We start from the raw sequence: 18,726 nt of genomic DNA on the forward strand, positions 1-18,726 counted from the left end.
GTGGGAAAAACTCTGCTTTGACAATATCTTTGTTATGGGGTTGGAGAGGATTTTTAAAATCCTGCAAATTCTTTACTTCAGTTCTCCCCTAGCATCCTAAGGCTGTTTCCTAAAATGAGATAGAAGGAAGAAAACTGTGAGGAAAGAAGAGTTTGTAATGTTCMGCCCTCAGAATCTCTTCCTACATCAGTGCTAGCAAGTGCTGGGACCATCAGTTAAGAATTAGACACACTTGCATCTCTGTGGACCTCTCAAACCTCCTTGCTGTTGTATCGATGTTCAACTAAAGTTTTATTGTGGTCCCATGAACACAGGCAGTGTTTGTCATTTAACAAGTGGCTTAAGGTGTCAGTTACAGTGGTATAAATTAGTAACTGGAGTTTGACTGGTTTTCATCTTTGGAATCACTTGATCAAATCGCCTCTTGATGGAATCTTGCATTAAATGAAGCAGTTTATTTGCTAGACCATTCCAGAAACACCYTCTTGCAAAGGTATATATGAGATGTGCAGCTTGTTATTGTAATGGAACATAATAATAATATATAATGTATAATAGTGTATAGTATATAATAAGGTACTTAAATGTGTYGTCATCTTTAGGGTTTAGATGTTGATGTGGAAAACTGTGCTGTATGTATTGAGAACTATAAACTGAAAGATACTGTCCGGATTCTGCCATGCAAGTAAGTTACCAAAGTTGTTCTCTCCCCCTYCCTGGCTTTTCCCTTAGAAATATGCAGTGATCTGTCTGGAAACTCTCCTGGAGCTTTGAAGGGAGAGCTGTGTGCCGAGCTGAAGCCATGCCCTTTGTATGGCCACTTACATCCCAAAGGGCTCTGGGAGGCTGCCCAGCACTTTATATGGATATAGGTRGCACTTAGAGCCTCTTAGTGGTGCAAGTTAGAACTGTAGATGGTTGAACTGCTGATTCAGTGAGTTTGGTGGTTAGTAACGTGTTTCTTAAGAAGCCTAGTGTGTAATTAAGAACTTGTGCTTATACCTGTCCTAGTGAGTTACAAAATGCTGAAACATTCCTGCACACTGAAAAGCTGCTCACTTTTTATTACATTATCTGCTATGCTTTGTGCTCTGCTATGCTTTGTGCTATGCTCCCAAACAATTTGTAGGTATAGCTCAGGCATACAAGCATGCCAGGGATAGCTGGGATGGGCAGTTCACATGTCACCATCTGTTTTGGAAGCTGGGTTTGCTAGGGAAAACATGGGTAACTCTAAATATGAGAAGATCCTCAACATTTCAATGTATTGTAATTGGATAATCATAGGAAAACCCCCTTACGCATGTGATGTTATGGACTTTTTGAGCTTTAAAATGGCTGCTCTCATATGTATAGCAGCTGTTAAATCAATTTTTAGAGTTTTGCCACTAAAATACTGGCAGTAGCTCTGCAAGGATAATGATGCAATATGCATATGCATGGTGGTTCTGTGTATTAAGATGAAAAATGCAATTCTTCAGAACTTTATCTCAACTGTTGCAACTTACAGAATATAATTTTTTCTTCAATCACTTAGACTGCAAAATGATACTTTAAAAATATTATCTATATGAGCTGTAGGATAATTATCAAGATTTTGAAAGAATTGGCTTGTCTTTTAATATAAAATCTGTAATGATAAGAAGTTCTAATGCATATTTGTTTTCTTTAGGCATATCTTTCATAGAACGTGCATTGACCCTTGGCTTTTGGACCACCGAACTTGTCCGATGTGTAAACTAGATGTTATTAAAGCTTTGGGATACTGGGTAAGTTGCACAGTTRCACAATGTGAGAAACAAGATTTCACCATTGACCATTCAGAGTATGAGATCAGTTGTTGCTTGCCTAGYCTGAGGAAGCTGAGCAAAGTTGCCAGCGTGATCGAGAGAGAACCAGAAAAATAGGGGATTTTTATGAGTAATAGCTTAAACTGTGTTGCACAGTGGGCTAATCCTCCATGTACTCTTCTTCTGTAATAACCAAGTTTTTCTAGCTTCAGCTGACAATAGTAATGAAATTAAAGCAGAAGTGAGGCAATTTGCCTAAGCTGCCCAMATCTAGCTGATTTCAGTACATCTAGAATATATGCTGTCTTGTGGARAGCTCTGATTCAAAGGAAGAAATTAGCGTTTCCAAGTTGTGTTTATGTATGCTTCTACGTATGCCCAATGTCTTATCCTTGTAAATGGACCGGTACTCAGAATCTTCCAAAAGACTTTCACCAGGCCTTACGTAACTGGACAAAACGATGTGCTTTCATTTCTTTCTGACAGCACCAGAAAAGAGAGATGAAGACACATGCGGTAGGTTACTCGGTCGCTGTTGCTCAGTAGTCTTGAGTTCCACTAAAATGCCATAGGCACCAGTGTACCTGTAATGTCATGTATACCAGACTGTGGTGGCTCTGTACATCGAATCTGACTTCACCCAGAATGTGTARTCTTTTTGGTCACGTGGAACAGCTACAGTTAATTATATTAATATGACTGCACTAATAGCTTATTTTGGCTTATTTTCAGTTCTGGAAGTTGATCTGATCTTTGTATGCATAGAGATTTTTTTGTTATTTTTTTTATGGTCTGAATAATAAAAAAAAAAAAGTCCTTCAGAACGTATTTTTTCTTCACTGAATTTGAACTGTTTTAGTGGATGCTGATACCAAGCTTAATGAAGAGTAGTAATATCTGTGCTTTTTAGGAAAAAAATGTTGGAAGTGGGTCGAAGCATATGACGTTATATACAGAAGCCCGTGTTTTTCCTAGGGGAACGAGGGAAATGAGCTTTCTTGTAAACATCCAAGCTCCGCTGAAATTAGTAACGTGCAAAATGATTCAGTGTTTTATCTAGGTTAGCTCTCAGCTTGATTCGGGTTGCTCAGCCTGCTTCATAGAGTGATTGTGTGAATGTGTAGCTGGCACTAAGAGAAAAAGTAGGTGTGAGGAGCAAGAGAGCTCCTGCCASTGGTGAGCTCCCCGAGCGACGTGACTGCAGCCCGCGATGTGCAGCCCTGCTACTGAAATCCAGTGCACCTTCTGCAAAGGCCCTGGAGGCCAAATGCAATCTTAAACACATCTATTTTCCATATGTCCTTCAGGTCTTAAGAGCTTAAAGTAGAAAGAAGTTATTGAGTTCTCTCTCCTTGCTCTTGTTTTGTAAACAAGGGACTTCAATGAGCTGAGTCTGCATTATGTTTTTTTTTCTTATGGGGGAAAAAAAAAAGATTCACTCTGTTCAGCTTACTGATTTCATGGAGCATTGTTGAATCTTGTAACTTTGGTGCCTATTTAACTTTTTTTTTTTTTTAACGGAAATCATTAACTGCTACACACACCCCTCAACGAAACTAGGAGATTAATTGTCATGTGTCTTAACTTGTCTTTAAACATAACTATTCTGTAACTTGCTGAAACTGAGCACATTTTAAACTATGCTGCCTTGATACTAAAGAATAGACCAGCCTAGAAGTTCAGAAGTCTTAAGGAGATAGGAGTGGAGTTTGCTCATTGTTTGGAGCAGAGCAGGAGGACTATTAATTAAAAAGCCAGGGAAATAGCTACATCACACTGCAGTGTGTACTTGCCTGTGCATAAATAATGCCCTTACATTTATTTCATAACATTAATGGCAATGACTCTTGAAGGAGGTCTGTTTAATTTTAGAAACAGACCTGTGTGAGACTTCTCTGATCCCTTCTGAGAGCTGGTTTTAGTAAAGCAGATCACGTTAGATAATAGCAGAGATAAATCACTTGTGTTGAAGGTGTTTTATTCTGGTAAACTGAGATGGTGGCATCCTCATCTTCTGGAAGGATTTAGGATATGCTATTGGAAGAAGAGGAAGGAAGTTTGTTCTGATATCAAAAGTTTGCTTGCCTCAGTAAAAACAATAAAACCAGTGCAAACCTCCCAACCTAGTGTCGTGAAAAAGAGCAGTTTCTACAAACTCAGTAGAAGTTTGCACAGAGTTAGCAGGCTTTGTGTGGGCTCAGCAGGCTCCGAAGCAGCCTGCAGCCGTAAAGCTGCTAACAAGCGCTGGGACACTCGATCCTGAAGGCGAGCTCAGTAGCCTGCTGCAGTTGCTCTTCTTGCTTTATTGATTTTTCAGTCAAATATTAAAACTGAGAGCAGATGCCGCTCGATTCTGTCCCCGTTGAGTGTGGAAAATGGGGGAGAATTATCCTTTTCCCAGTAAGGTCAGATTTCAAAGTGCTGTAATGGGAGGCTGTTGATTGCTGCTGGCGGAGCCAAGTGTCAGCCCCTGTGCTTCATTTTGAAGGGGGACCCGGAAGACACGCTCGACGTGCCCATACCGGAATCGATAAGCGGCAGCGTTTCGGTGGGCAGCCTGAGCATCGCTTTGCAAGAGGACGAGCGAAACGAAGCGAGCGACTTGTCGGCTTCCTCCACTAATGAGTCGGTATTGCAGTGCACCAGCTTGAAAGAGGATGCAGGGGAAACCACAGCGTTACTCGGTAAGTAATAACGGGGTATATCACCTGACAAGCCTTAGTGCCGCTACTTGGGTTGGAAGAAGCCTTTCTTGAGTGTTTTTAGTAGGCCTAATGCTGACCAGATTGAATGGAGTTGTTACCAGTATTCAAAAATTACAGGTAGGCTCCCGCCAAGCTGAAGGAGATTTGACTTGAGAGATGTAAATAAGGTTTTGAGAGGATTACTCACCTAGAAGACCCTGAAAACCTTAGATATATCTGAGCATGGCTTTTTTGTTTTTCTTTTTTCCTTTTCTTTCTTTTTTTCTTTTCTGGAGATGAAGTTAACAGGTAAAGTGCAATAAAATGGTCAACAAACAAACAATTTATCTTCTAATTCCTCATTTCTAGATGTGGATGTCAGTAATAACCGGCATGGAGAACATCTGTCTAATGGAAGTACCCATTGAACTGCTTCATGGAAGATACCTTGAACAGACTGTTAAAGAACTTTTATTTTTTATTTAATTAGTACGAACTTTTGTCTAATTAATGGAAAATAACAATGTAAATTATTTTACCTTTCAAACTTTTCTAGCTGGTGTTCCAAAAGGGCTAATAACTTAGAATTTTGTACAAAAGAGGATTTTATAAAATTTCCTCTGGATGTCTCATCCTAAAAAAAAGAAAAAACCAACAAAAAAAGATGCAATAACCCTTTTTCTGTAAACATTATTACAATGTCGTTGTGTTCCAGAGGGCTGTAACAAAGATGAAGACTAGGGCAGTGAAAGCCATGCAGAATGGTGAACGGTAAATATTTTGGATGCACTATTTACATTCAGTACCTACACCCAGAGAACACTTACAAGACTAGAGCTCTTAAAATGATCTGAAAGTTCTGATGTATTGCAATTGGAGATAGATGCTCTTAGAAAGGGGAAAAAAAAACCCACACTCTAAGGATTATTTGAAGAAATCAAATAACTCATGGATATGCTACATATCCTTTTTCAAGATGAAAAAGTAATAGTTACAAATTTCCTTATATGTAATGAATGCTGATGTGATCTTGTAATGTGTTCCACTCAGAGTGGATACTGAGAGAAAAGGAGGCTTTCTCCAGCTCACTAGCTTTTTATACTGAATTTGGCAGTAATAGGTTGTGCTGGGGGTCTTAACGTGCTGAGCATGTAGACTTATTTAGGTATATGCACACTGGTTACCTCTTTCAATCTTAAACTCAGTAGAATGGAGGTAAAGGGCTAATTATGGCTAAAAATATATTTATTAGTCTATTTATAAGATTTTACTGAACTCCTTACTCCTGCTCCCATCCTGTCTCACTTCCTTATGTATAAGCTGGAACCATTTCCTAAGATGTTCTATGAAGCTTTTTTTTTTTTTTTTTTTTTTGTCTGTAGATGCTAGAATTCTTTTCTTGGTGGTTCCATCTTCTTAGGAATTTTGACTGGGTTTATCATTAGCTTTTATTCCTTTCTTTTGGATTAGAAGTATTGTGCCTTATAGTGAAACATTTATTAAACCTGAAGCATCTGAKAGTAAATATAAACCCTGGCATCTCCTATTAGGATCTCTTATTCAAATATTTATATACTGTAAGTGGTATAAGGAATTGCTAAACGGTTTTGTAAAGAGATGTATATTTAAAACACTACTTACCAAGAATGCTAAATGAGTTGTTTAGGATTTTAGTATTGTCATGTTATAAATGTCCTACATTCCTTTTTTTTTTAAAGCTGTTAATTGCAGGTTGTTTAAAACAGTGTCTCTTACTAGACACTTGTTTTGGAGTGCATTTTGTTTCTTAGATGTATATTTGGAATGTTTTTAAGGAAAATATGCAATTCTTTTTCTAACTTATATTGAGCTTCAATAGAAGCAATATATTCTTTTTTTTTTTTTAATTTTAGAGTGAATGTTCCAGAAAATGACAGAGGTTTCAGCTGGGGAAAAAAGAATCTGAATTTGTATTTTGTAGAGCAGATGTTTCATCCTAAATTTTCTTCAGAATATTCTTATAAATGCCTACTCAAAATCTGGAAAATTGTCAGGTGGTAGTTTCCTGATGTCACCAGCAGGTGCAAGTTTTTGTGATGCCTTTATCTTTTGAGAAGCACAGGAGAATGGAATGTGACTGACCAACCATGTCCAAAACTAAACAAAACCCAAACCTACAGCTAAACCAATGCATTAGGGGCCTATATGTCTCCAAAAACAGCTTATCAATGTTTCCAGAAACTGCCTTTTTAACTTGTTCTTCAGTATGAAAATTAAGTCTTCTCCCTCTTCCTTAACACAAAACTGAACATTGATACAGTTCATATTGAGAGGTTTTAAACTCTAGCTCAATAACGAGTCGAAGGAGTTATGAAGAGAAGCCTTGTCAATGCGTGGATCACGACTTGCTGACACCTGCACCACAGTGTTCCTGCTGGAGGGAAGAAATGTGGTAAGTGCTTCACCTTTTACTTGTAAAAATAGTCTTTTTAGAATCCAAGCCACAAACTGACAGAAAGCGGGAAGCAAAGTTTTAAAATCCAAAGTGTAAGTAATGCTTAGTACTACTGATTTTAAAAAGTATTAAAAAGTAAAAAGATTTTAAGTGCCCTAGTATGAAACTGCTGGAGAACTTTTTTAATGAGGACACTACCCGTCTCCCCTCAAACCTCAGAAGAAGGGGAGCAGCCTCTTCAGCTGAGCTGGTCCGCAGGCTTAGGCAGGCCTCCTGAGAGGAGTGCTGAGGAGTGATGACAGTAAAAGGCCGAATTGCAGTGCTCCCCGAAGCAGTGAGCTCTCCTTGGAGGCACCGTGACAAAGTCTCCTGAAGCGAATCTCGAGTCTGACCTCAGCAAAATGGCCACATGCCTTAGCAAAGGAAAGGGGTAGGAAAAAGTATCTGTGGGAAAAGACAGGAAAGCTATGGCACTTGAAAGAGCACTGTGGGATGACTGGAAACGTGCAGGATCTCCTGCACTAATACAGCACCCACAGGAAGCTTGTAGAGTGAAAGGCTGTAAGCAATGGTCAGTTCCCAGGTCTTGATCTGCACCTATTGTACTGCATCAAGCTAGTATTTCTATCCACTAGCCCTATACAATTCCCTAGGATTTGTATGAGGGTCAGGACTAATGAGGCTTTTTCTCCTGTGAATATTTTCCCTGCTTGAACAATCTCTAAATGTGCCTCTTCTGCTTAGGTTATCTGCTGCTCAAGGGGGCTGTTCACGCTGCCTCCCCACCTTTTCCTGGCATCTTTCCTCTGTTTCTATCTGTGTGTGTTTTGTAAAAGGGGAACACAGGAACTTGTATCAGATTCCCATGCCTCTATGGRGTGATGATGAGGTCCTTGTAGGGCCATAAAGCAAAAGGGCAGCGCCAGCTGCAAGGGGACACCCAGCCTGCCCCTGGGGGCTATTGAAACTGTGACTCAGAAATGGGCAGAACTGCAGCAAACTAGAAGGCACTGCCTGAAGATAAAACATTGCAGAAAAGGGGTCACATCAGTCMAACCTTGCAAGTCTTGCATTTATATTAAAAACTAGTACTTAASAGGCCCAAAATCATGTATTGCCTGCTAATTTGTGCCTTCTCTTGCACTATAAAATGAATGTCTCAAGTTACAAGGAATCTGCTCTCTGTCCCTTGTTAAATTAACAGGCAAGAGCTTGGAGAAAAACATAACCACTGGTAGAGCTGGGAAGTGTCTAATGAGCATAAATCAAACACAGTGCTGCACAGCRAGGGCAGCTAGATTGAAGTGGTGGCCGAGCAGGCGGCACCGGGGCCCTTTTCCCTCGTGTCCCGGGGCTGGAGGCCTCCAGGCTGCCGAGCAACAGCCCTGGGAGGCGCAACCAGCGGCGCTGGCTTCTGGGGCAGTGACTGGGGGCCCGGGCTAAGTGGCAGCGCGGACTAAGCCAGCTGGGCAAATAAAGCTCAAGAGCCTTTACAAAGGAGCTGCTGCTGTCCTGGGCTGTTTCCCAACTTTGTGCAACAGGCCAAGGGTTTGCTGCCTCTACATTGCAGAGGGCTCCCCTTGGGTGGCTTTTCCCGAAACCAGCTCAGCAGCAGCAGCTGTGGGGTGGTTATTCTCCCACCTSCTATGCCTCGTGCTTCAGGGAAGCTTAAAGGTAGCGAAACCTCTGACTGCACAGGGGCTCTTTCTCAGGGAGAAGCCCAAGTTGTTGGTGTTTCATTATGGTGACAACAATAGGACAACAGGGTGGGACCATGATTTGTTATTTAGCCTTCCCCTAAGAGGAAACTTCTTACAAGTCTAAACATGTAACCACTATTAGCAAAAGCAGTTAMTGCTTTGAAATACACAGCAGTTTAAAAATGGATTTTGAATTTGTGAATTTTTTTTTCAGTTGTTGTCAAAGCTGTAAATGTGTAACAACAAAGATGTATCATTGTTACAGTGGACAGTTACACCAGCTCCACAGCCCCGCGTGTGGCAAAACTAAGAGCATTTGCTCAGAAGAGCCTTGGGGGCTCTGTATGAAGGCAGTAATTACTGTGGAGAGAGGCTTTATTTTACCTTTTTACTTTTGAGGGAGCAGCAAGGTTATCTGGGTTAGATTTTCATGAGTTAGATTTTCAGCATTTGGTCCAGCACTGCGGTGCCTTGGTGCTGGACCAACATACTGTGGTCAACAGGAGCGTACTGACTGTGCAGCTCTATGGAGAAAAGAGGAGTGTGTATTTATTTATTTTTAAGAACGTGTACAAATACCTGAGGGGAGAATGTAGGGAGGAAGGGGCCAAACTCTTCTCAGCGCTGGCCAGTGACAGGACAAGGGGCAGTGGGWACAAGTTGAAACACAGGCAGCTCCATCTCCATGTGAGGAGGAACTTCTTCCCTGTGAGGGTGCCAGAGCCCTGGCACAGGCTGCCCAGGGAGGCTGTGGAGTCTCCTTCTCTGGAGGTCTCCAAACCCGCCTGGATGCCGCCCTGTGCTCCAGGTGTCCCTGCTGGAGCAGGGGGTTGGACTGGATGGTCTATAGAGGTGCCTTCCAACCTCAACCCTTCTGGGATTGTGTGTGTGATTCCATGAATGCAAACTTAGGGAAAGTTGTTTGTTTATTGCCATGTAGGGAGTTGAATGACCCCACTGTCTAAGTGTGTGAGGGTTAAAGCTGGGCCAGCAGAGTGAGGAGTTGGGGAGGGACAATCCTCCCCTTCGAGTTGCTGAGCTACAGTTGTATAAGGGGGCTGCGATGAAGAACTGCGCTTGAAAGAGTGCAACCCCAGAGCCCCAGCTGTGCCGTGGGAGTTGTGTTTTGTGCCCTTGAGCCTGCCCTTCCCTCACTGGGTGTTCTCTTTCCTCACAGGTGAAATGTGAAGATCTGGGAATTGAAGTGGCAGATTAAACGTGCCCCAACCAAGCCAAAGGCTTCTGTTCTTGTTCAGTGTAGGGCCTGATCTCTCTCCTCAGATATACCCTGCTGTACTGCAAAACTGGATTTGAGAAAGTTTAAACAGTAGAATGTCGTTGTAACTGCATGTGTTTGTGTGAGGAATGCATTGCCTGGAAACTGTCTGTGTATACGTCCGTAGGACCCAAGGCTGGTTTTCACCACCTGAAACAGGGTACTGAACATTTCTGAATGAGCATATCCTTCTAACGCAGAAGAGAAAAATAATTTGAGCATCCATCTTTTCATTAGTCTGAAACTCAAGTCCGAAACTTGGCCTTCAGCTACTTCTGCTCCAAAAACACCTGYRCACAACCCTCCAACCCTGCTTGTCTCCCTGTCGACCCCTTCCCACCACCAGCTCTTCTGCAGTGACCTCCTCCGACCGTGGGTGCATTGRTTGGATCAGGCACTCCTCCTCCCTGGTGTTGTAAACTGTAGGGCTGCCGAGGGCTGCATCGCTGRTGTAACTTAGGAGCTAATGGCTGAGAGCTCAAAGTCCACAATAAATTATAGACCTTTTGAAAAAAGCAAGCCTCGTTTCCTTCACTAYGTTTTTGCAAGTGGCTGCAAGACATCCAACTAACATAGCAGAGACCAAACTTAGCTTTGGGCTGGAGCATTAGCTTTGTCCAGRCATTCCCWTCCTTTCTGCCTGCTGCATTTTTCTTCTRTGTAACCTCCTAMCAAGAAACAATGGCAGAAACTAACAGCAGAATCAATAACAACTTCACATGTTTTCATCACTCCACAGMTGGCTAAGACGAAGGGGATGTTCTGCCACCTTCCAGAGTATAGGACAACACTGCAGGAGTTCCATTGCTCAGGCATAAGGCTGAGGACTGAGCACTGATCACTTTATAATTACAGAACTAACCTCCCATAGGGGATTGATGTAGGGTAACAGAATTTAAGCAAGTAATATTAAGAGCTGGAACAGGCRTTTGCTGTAGCATGGTAGCCTTCTGCAGCTTGCAGGCAAGCTACTTTTCTCAAGGCTTAAATACCTTTAAAGTATTCACRTAAGTAATAATTCAAGCTTGCAGAGCACCTTAATAGAGTAAGAATCAATATTTTGATGGAGTCGATTGTTGTGTTTAAAGCTGTAAGTTCCAAACGGAAGCCTCAATGCCCCATGAAGGATTGTTTTTAACCACTAACAGAAGATGAATTCTATTATACCAGCCAGCGCCTGAGCTTTAATGACTTCAAGTAATTCAAGTAACCTAAACTCTAGGTTACAAACTTAGAGCTCTTTTGACTCTTCTGTTACGGGTAATTTATAGCAAACTTACTTATCTAGTTTAAGGAGGAGCTTCTAAAATTGAAGCAGAGTTTAAATAAAAGTGACTTCAGTAAACTTAGTACTCTGTAATTGGGAGAAGCTGTGTCAGTCTAAACCTAAGCCCTGGGGAACTCATCTCACAGGACTTTTTATGCAACATGATCTCCTGTAAAGTGAGAGATTGAGATTTTCAACCAGCCATCTATCCACTTAAATTACTTGCAAAGATAAAGCCAAGAGAAAGTCTCAATGTTGCATTATTGATCTTGCACTTCATGAAAATTTGAAGAGCAGATGCAAACTTGCAGCAGCTGTTACTTCTCCAGCACCATTAAACAGAGAAGAAGCTCTTCAAGATCAGTTATTTTGCTTTTAAATTTCAGGGCTTAAACACTAGCAACTCGTTCTCCCATCAATGAGAGATAATATTCTACTCCCCTCTCCTCAGCACTTGCCTTCTGACATACAACTGATACTCTTTCTTACCTCGATGCTTCAGGCAAAAGGCTATTTTCATTGTGGKAGCTGCAGCCACAAGGGCCTGCCCAGGTGGGAACACGCTCTTCACCTGTGCTATTATAGAAGAAAGGGGGTCACACTCCCTTCCCTGGGACAGTTGCAATCAAAACACAGAAGCTACACTGGGCATGAAATCAGSATTCTGCAAGTCAGTGACCTTGAGGAGGGAGCCCAGTGCTCCACCTCTGAGGCACTTTAATGTTTATAATRGAAACRAAGTGCTAGAGGAGGCCTTGGCTTGGGCCAGCCCTCAGCCTTTCCTTACTCCAAATAGCAGTGTGCAGCACTAAGGGGTGTAATCTCAAGTGCTCCTAAAGGCAGGCCCCAGGAGCTGGCATTTACTGAAGTTGACTTAAGCTGTTCCTGAGCTGCTTTGGGCATAGTGAGGAGGCCAGGTAACTTCAAGTGTTTACATCTCCCTGAGGGAACAGAGCCTGTCAAGGACCTTGTGACTACAAGTTCAAGAGTACATGTCATTCACCACTTCAAGCACATTTATCAGAAAAAAAAAGCAATATTTATTGTTTAAATGCATAAAATGCTATTTATAGTGTATTAAATCATTTAATCCCATGATTTAAGCTTAAAATGTACAATAAATTGGTTTAGAAAGTTGATTTCCTTTCTGTGTGCAAGGTGAGGTTTATTTTGAAGCTTTCGCCTCCGAGGGATTTTCCCCGGTATCCAGTGTCTTCAGCAGCCTGAAGAGGCCGGCTGCTTCTCGGATCCGGCTGAACTCRATACAGAAAGCTTGCACCTCTATAAACAAGTCCTGTACATTAATTATCTTGTTTCTGATCAAAGACTGGAGAAAGACACAAACGAGACGTACGAGGCGGTTCTGGAAGAGAAAAGATGCAGTTTCACCTGCCGCGGAAGCGCGTGTGAACCCCGCCGTTGTTACAGGACAGGTTTGGTCTCTGCAGCTTAAGGAATAGCGGAGTTGGAGAAGGACAGGAGAAAAATCTCAAGGGAAAGCAACATCTGCCTCTCAAGAGGCTGCAACTCTTCAGGATGACAAGCTGGGGAGGAACTACCACGGTTTACAAAGCYTTGGGCAAACCAAACATGGAACTGCTTTCCACCAAATCCTGGAAGAAAGGGCATACTGGGCACTTGGTAAAACTTAAGGTCTTGTTTAACTGGGAAGGATGTACCTCACCCAGCACACAGAGGACACTGTGCCAAAGCCATGCAGGTAGGTCTCCACAGCTAAATGAAGTTCCCTGGAGCGGGCACAGCTCATGTGCCAGCATTAAGGAAGACAGGCAAGTTTGGGAAGCAGCGGGAATGGTGGGAGGGCAGTAAGAGAAAAATGGTTTGGGGCCTTTGAGGCRTCCTGCAAGCTGCTGTGCCTCAGTAATAGCTATTGCTGAAGGGGAAAAGGAGCCAAGGACCCATCTGATGCTGGGGCATGAAGAGAGTAACAGAAACCCCCCTGCATGGAAGAATACAAGTCACTGAATTGTGGTTTAGCCAGGGAGAAGTATATGATGTTTATAAAAAAAAAATTAAATACCTGTGAAGTCTTGTGAAAAAGGTGGAGAAACACACAAAGTGTATGAAAAAACAGGCACTTCATTAGGGAAAAAAGATTAGCCTTTGAAATAAAGGCACTCTAAAGCAGAATAATATAATGGTATCAGCCTTATAGTTTCAGCACATACTGAACAGAGTGAGGGGACCCTTTTCCCCAACTGATTTACCACGAGGTACTTACCTGCATATATTTGTCTTTAATCTGTTCACAGGTTGAGATACAGTTAGAGATGTAGAGATGAATAAATTCAGGAGGGAGATCAACTGCGGTAGTGAGCCTGTTCCAATTAAAAGTATCCAGTGATTTATGAAGCCTGAAATCTCGGCTATTCCATTTCAAACCAGGTAACTGTGGACCTCTAACTTCAATTCCTGGGACTTGTCATACAGAACTATTTTCTCACAGCTTCCACAGACATATTTAWAGACATGGTACTTTTTTTTCCAGCCAGAGTCCAGAACTCATTTTTTGACATCAGGCACAACACAGAAGCTAAGCTGATTTGTTTCTAACCCAGCCCTGGTCTTTACTTCACAAACACTTGCTATACATTACATAAAGGAGCCAGGGATGCTCATCCCGAATTAAGGAGGAACGGATTGAAYGGCACTTGTCTGAGCACCAAGCCTGAGTTCAGCACTCGCTGCAGCAGAGCTCTGCGGCTGCAGATGCYGAGCTCCCTCCCAAAGTACAGAGCCAGAACGAACTCTTGCTTGCTTCAAAACAGTTCCCTTCTTTCAGATTTCCAAATTTCAATTATCAACCCACACCTCACTTCACGAATTCAATCTAGGCCAGGMGTTGTCTTTGTTGTTTGACTACAGAAAAAGAAATCACCTATGAAGCAAGGGAAAATGCCTACATAGTCCAATACTTGCAGAAATCTATAAATTCATCCTGTAGAGGAGGTCAGTATTGGATTTGAACRTTATGTTTTAGTGTAAGAGGGGATATATAAAAAAAACAAACAAACAACAAAAAAGAACACATAAAGAGCATAGAGAAACTGAAAGGGGAATGACCGCCTGATTCTCTCTTTTTCCTTCACTGTAAGCTGCCCAGTCATTTCCTCATCTCCTGTTTCTTTTAAGCCTTGGAAGTTGATCCAAACGTACCCCTGTGACCAGCACCACAGTCACATTTTACATCCTTAATAAAACTTGCTTAGATTAGAGATGCCACTTACCGATTCACCACTTCCATCGAATGTAACGACATGTCCATGTTGACCAGGACAGAAAAATACTCTGTGATCTGGCTTGACTGCATCAATTTGAGCAGCATTTCTATAGCTACGAGAGGATTGTTTTCTACAAGGTCAGGCAGCTTGGCCGGAGTGAGCCCAATGTGATACACAAGCTTGGGGTCCTTCTCCAGTTCTCCAAGGAGCTGCAAAGAAAGAAGAGACTCTTGAGTTCTGGTAACCAGCTGCAAAAAGAGCTGCTGACCTAAAACACAACCTGGACTTCATTCTGATTCATTTCTTAGYATCTACTGCCTTAATACCAGAATACCAGAAGCATGAAGAAGAAACGTTGCATTTCAAACAAAACGATTCATACTCATTACACTCAAATTAAACAATYTAAGTAAGAGTAAGGCATTTACTTGCAGCTTTGCATCTAGAGTAACCCTATCCCATGGAGATRACAGGGGTAGTCAGTGACAACACAAGTCACTGACCAGCCACCTCAYTCCGTTTGCTGCAGGATAAGTGAGCAAACCTGCTCAGGTGGCCTCGACTTGGAGATAGACAAGGTGTGCCATCAATAGGTGACTTTTTCTAAACTATTCCTATTGCTGCTCGAAAYGGCAGCTATAATCCCCCTAGAGTTACAGGAGAATGATGAACATTATTTAGACACCTCTGTTAGATGTCCTTAAATAGAAATATTGAAGATGTATCTACAGGGACGCCTATTCCTTTAAAAGGCATTTAATAGGCTTGTATGAAAGGATAGCAAGGAAGAGAGAGGAAAAAAAAAGAAAACAACAAAATAAACCCCCACACATAAAGGCTCAGCCTTCTTTAGGTTTCTGCTTAGCAGAAAAAAAAAATCAATTTCTCTGTCAGCAGAAGAAGTTCTACAAAAGACAAAAACATAAACAACATAAAAGCCCAAAGAATTCATGGCTAGTATTACCACATACTAGAAGAYGCCACATTTCTGAACTATTTTCTTATCAAAARTGTCCACTGAAGCACAACTTGGGTCCAAGGAGATTTTCCAAGCAGTGAAATCCTGGTGCTAATTACTGATTAGCTTTAACCATATCCAGTCAATGCCAGGAAGTATAAAGATTTTCGCCTTATCTACACAAAGCCAAGTCAAAATTCTGAGGCTTTGACAATGTAAAGTATTCAAAGTGTTTTGAATAATCAGAAGATAGATCCGAATTCAGTTGAAATGACCCAAGACTTCTAATGCACATGCAACTTAGGCAGAAAACTGTAAAAATATCACTGCTTGCCTGTGTTTGCTGTGAGGAACTCAGGGGACTTTTGAAGGCTTTGGCCATGATTCGCTTTATCTCCACTCCAGTGCTGTTTTTAACACACATCGACTTATCCCACTGAATTGTGTGATCTGGTTCTATGGGGTTTAACCAGGCCAGTTCGTCCTCGCATATGTGGAGCGGAGGCGGCGGTCGAATAAACTCCGGTCGGAAGTGACCTGAAAAGGCAACAGGGTCAAGTTTCAGACCTTCCAAGTGCTCTGCGTCACACGGCGTTCCATTTGGAGGAGCGAAATAACACCACATGGCAGGAGCCACGGAAACAGAGAGGCAGAAAAGCACCTACTTTCTATGGGAGGCTTTGGCCCGCTCACTAAGGCTTCCGTGATCTGGGAGGCCACGGAGCTGTCGAACCCGGAGTTGGARGAATCCGGGTCAGGATCGCTGAGGATGCTGGGGAAACTGGCCTTGCTCTGCGTTGGCAGCTCCGACTGGCGCTCTGAAAGAAGGTCAGCCCACAGCATTAACGCACAAAATCCAAGCAGAGGTGTCTGGAATACTAAGAGTGCCAAGAAACATTCAGCTTTGGAGAAGAACTGGCTTGGAGACAGGTAACAGTGTGAAATTTAGTACCATGCCAGGCAGATGATTCTTAGGGTGCCAGTGAGGATAAAGTAAAAATATAAATGAGTCTGAAGCACGGTGTGAGCTTTTAAAGAAACAGAAAAGGTAAGATGATTTAGCCTGCTTCTAAGAAGCCCAAGAAACAAGCAGTTTCAGACACTCCTTCAGAGAGGGTTCATGTAGCGCCTCACATTCAGGGCAGGGAAGCCAAAGAGTGACACGGACACATCTCCAGCACGTACAAGGACAAGGGCCATCCCGTAACTCTGCTCAGCTATTCACACTCAGACACTTTGGGGCTGCTGCACAAGCTGCTCCTGCATTTGCTGCTCCTGCAAGCCAGAGCTCTCACAAGATTCTGCATCACTGTAAAGGCAGCGATGAGAGAACCTGGCAGTGTCTCTTTAAAGGACAAATTAAAAAACATAACTGGCCTAAAGGAAAAAAAAAAAATCCTGCTATCTGGTAGGGAGAGCTCAAGGCATGGGAAAAAAGGGACAGTTTTTGAACACAAAACAAATGAACAAAAAAAAAAAAAAATCAGGCTTGATCCTTACATTTCTAGATTGTGTTTGGTTTCCATCACCCTCTCTCACTCTCCTGTGCCCGAGGAGCTAGTGGACTCCTTATTCTCTGTGCCGGAGACACCGCTTCCCATTGCTGGGGCACTCTGCTTCAAGCTTTGCCCAYCTTGCTGCATGCAACTGCAGGCATAAACACACTCCTCTCCCACACACCACCAGGCACCAGACTAAGCCTTGGGTAAACTCCAAAACYGTCGGCCCGACCTCGTTTACCTTTTAGCTCCAAGAACCCCTTGAGAAAGCTCCACACGCAGCCGAGCACCATTTCCTTCTGTGCCCAGCACAGCGCGGCCAGGCTCTGCAAAGTGCCCCTACCTACGTGAAGCAGAGCTCAGATAAGATGTTGCCCCAGGTCGGGCTRTCGCGGGACCCTTCACGCCTGCCCATGCCAAGGACTCCCCTTTGCACAACACCAGCCAAAGCCACGAGGGACACTGCAAGTGTCTCTCGTGTCCCTCTTATGAGTGACAAAGTCATCAAAACAAAGTGCTGCAACTTACTAGTTTCTTTTATGGCTCCATGTCCTRCTTTAMCCAATTATTTCAGACCATGGAAACACTTCAGTAAATGCTTGCTCAAGTAGCACAGCCGGGTTCTGCTTTTCTGTTAAAGACCAGCACTAHAATTTTTAGCTATTTTCAAACAAACAAAAAGGTAGTGACTTAGAACTAAGACCAAATGAAATGGTTTGTGAATCCCTTCTTCCACTTTCTGAAGTGCTGCAGACTTGCTCAGCCATTGAACATAATGGTTAAGAAAAGAAGCTTTTTAGGGGTAAAGAAAAAAAAGATATTGGATTTTTTTCCATCTTGTAATTTATAACATAGCATTTAAATCTCTATCAAGCCATAGTAGTAAACCACAGATTTGTTTGGATCCCTATAATCTCAAATGCTGCTTAATATGAAAAAGCTTAAGACTAAAAATTCTTCAATCTGCTGCTTTTAAGAGCCTGCACAAAGTTTAAGATTTACAGATCAGAAGAGACTTCCTTTAATTCTTAACAACAGGTGCCACCATGAAATCAATTCTCCATAATGGTCTGTACCTTAAAGCAAGTAAGGGCYATCAGATGAACAYTAAAAACACTTTCCCAGGACACATCTCCCTCCACTACTGGGAAGCACCGTGTTTGACAGGGTGAGCACCAGGCCAGCAAAAGCAGGTTGGAGAAAGGACAGCAGCTTGAAGAAGGGACCGTCCTGCAAGCCAAAGTAAGGGAACAAACCTTTCRCCCTGACACTCTCATACTGCAGCACCCTAACAGAGGTCCGCAGTTTGGAGAGCACAGCTTTATCTCGCGCTTTGCATCATCAGGAGAAACATGCTGAAGACTTCTGGAAAGTTATAGAGTTTCACACACATCACAAGCAGACAGCTAAGCAGCATGACAAAGTTAAACTGGGCAAAAAAAACTCTAAGAAAGGGGATAGAGAGCCAACAGCAGCTACTCGCAGAAGCTACAGCTGACAGTATGAGAAAGGCAGCACAAAGCTTCATCAGAAGCRGAGCTGTTGCTTGCTGTCTTAAGTAAAGAAGCAGACAAACACGTCTCAGAGCTGTATTTTACAAAGCACCACTAATGGCTGTCTTGTTTTTAAAAGCATCTCTGCCTTGAATTTTAAAAAGGGGCGGAATAAAAGGTATTGACTAGAGCACCCATCCATACCACTGTGACAGCCCTCCAGGTTACACCTCTGATGTGAGCAAGAGCCTCAGAAAGCAAACACCAGACCAAAACCTACACWAAATCAGGCAGCAAAGCACCAGGCTTCTTTTAAGCACCATGTTCCCAGCAGCTAAAGCTACAAGTTACCTCAAACTTTGGGAAACCTGAATTCACAAAAA

General features: G+C 42.6%; 2 protein-coding genes, 1 long non-coding RNA gene and 1 other non-coding gene across 4 annotated transcripts; 3 read left to right on the forward strand and 1 right to left on the reverse strand.

The window, feature by feature from the left end:
- Positions 1-602: 602 nt before the first annotated feature.
- On the forward strand, positions 603-5,833 carry LOC112957626 (E3 ubiquitin-protein ligase RNF149-like; the record flags this gene model as incomplete). The annotated part of the gene is made up of 4 exons (XM_026051340.1): positions 603-685; positions 1,673-1,769; positions 4,279-4,474; positions 4,844-5,833. Coding segments are annotated over 4 exons (435 nt in total), but the record flags the coding sequence as incomplete, so codon positions are not given.
- Positions 5,834-6,354: 521 nt separating this feature from the next.
- LOC112957624 lies at positions 6,355-10,784 on the forward strand. The gene is made up of 2 exons (XR_003251241.1): positions 6,355-6,905; positions 9,786-10,784. It is a non-coding gene; the product is annotated as an uncharacterized LOC112957624 (long non-coding RNA).
- LOC112957627 lies at positions 7,193-7,306 on the forward strand. Its single transcript, XR_003251242.1, has one exon. It is a non-coding gene; the product is annotated as a small nucleolar RNA SNORD89 (small nucleolar RNA).
- A 1,395-nt stretch (positions 10,785-12,179) lies between the features above and the next one.
- CNOT11 (CCR4-NOT transcription complex subunit 11) lies at positions 12,180-16,813 on the reverse strand. The gene is made up of 5 exons (XM_026051339.1): positions 16,017-16,813; positions 15,686-15,888; positions 14,400-14,602; positions 13,394-13,490; positions 12,180-12,514 (listed from the first exon to the last, which is right to left on the reverse strand). Exons 1-5 carry the CDS (start codon positions 16,192-16,194, stop codon positions 12,317-12,319), a joined length of 879 nt encoding a protein of 292 aa, XP_025907124.1. The 5' UTR covers positions 16,195-16,813; the 3' UTR covers positions 12,180-12,316.
- Between the last annotated feature and the right edge of the window lie 1,913 nt (positions 16,814-18,726).

This window comes from Nothoprocta perdicaria, unplaced genomic scaffold, assembly GCF_003342845.1.
Source record: "Nothoprocta perdicaria isolate Ctin4 unplaced genomic scaffold, notPer1 scaffold_746, whole genome shotgun sequence".
In the NCBI taxonomy this organism is placed as follows: domain Eukaryota; kingdom Metazoa; phylum Chordata; class Aves; order Tinamiformes; family Tinamidae; genus Nothoprocta; species Nothoprocta perdicaria.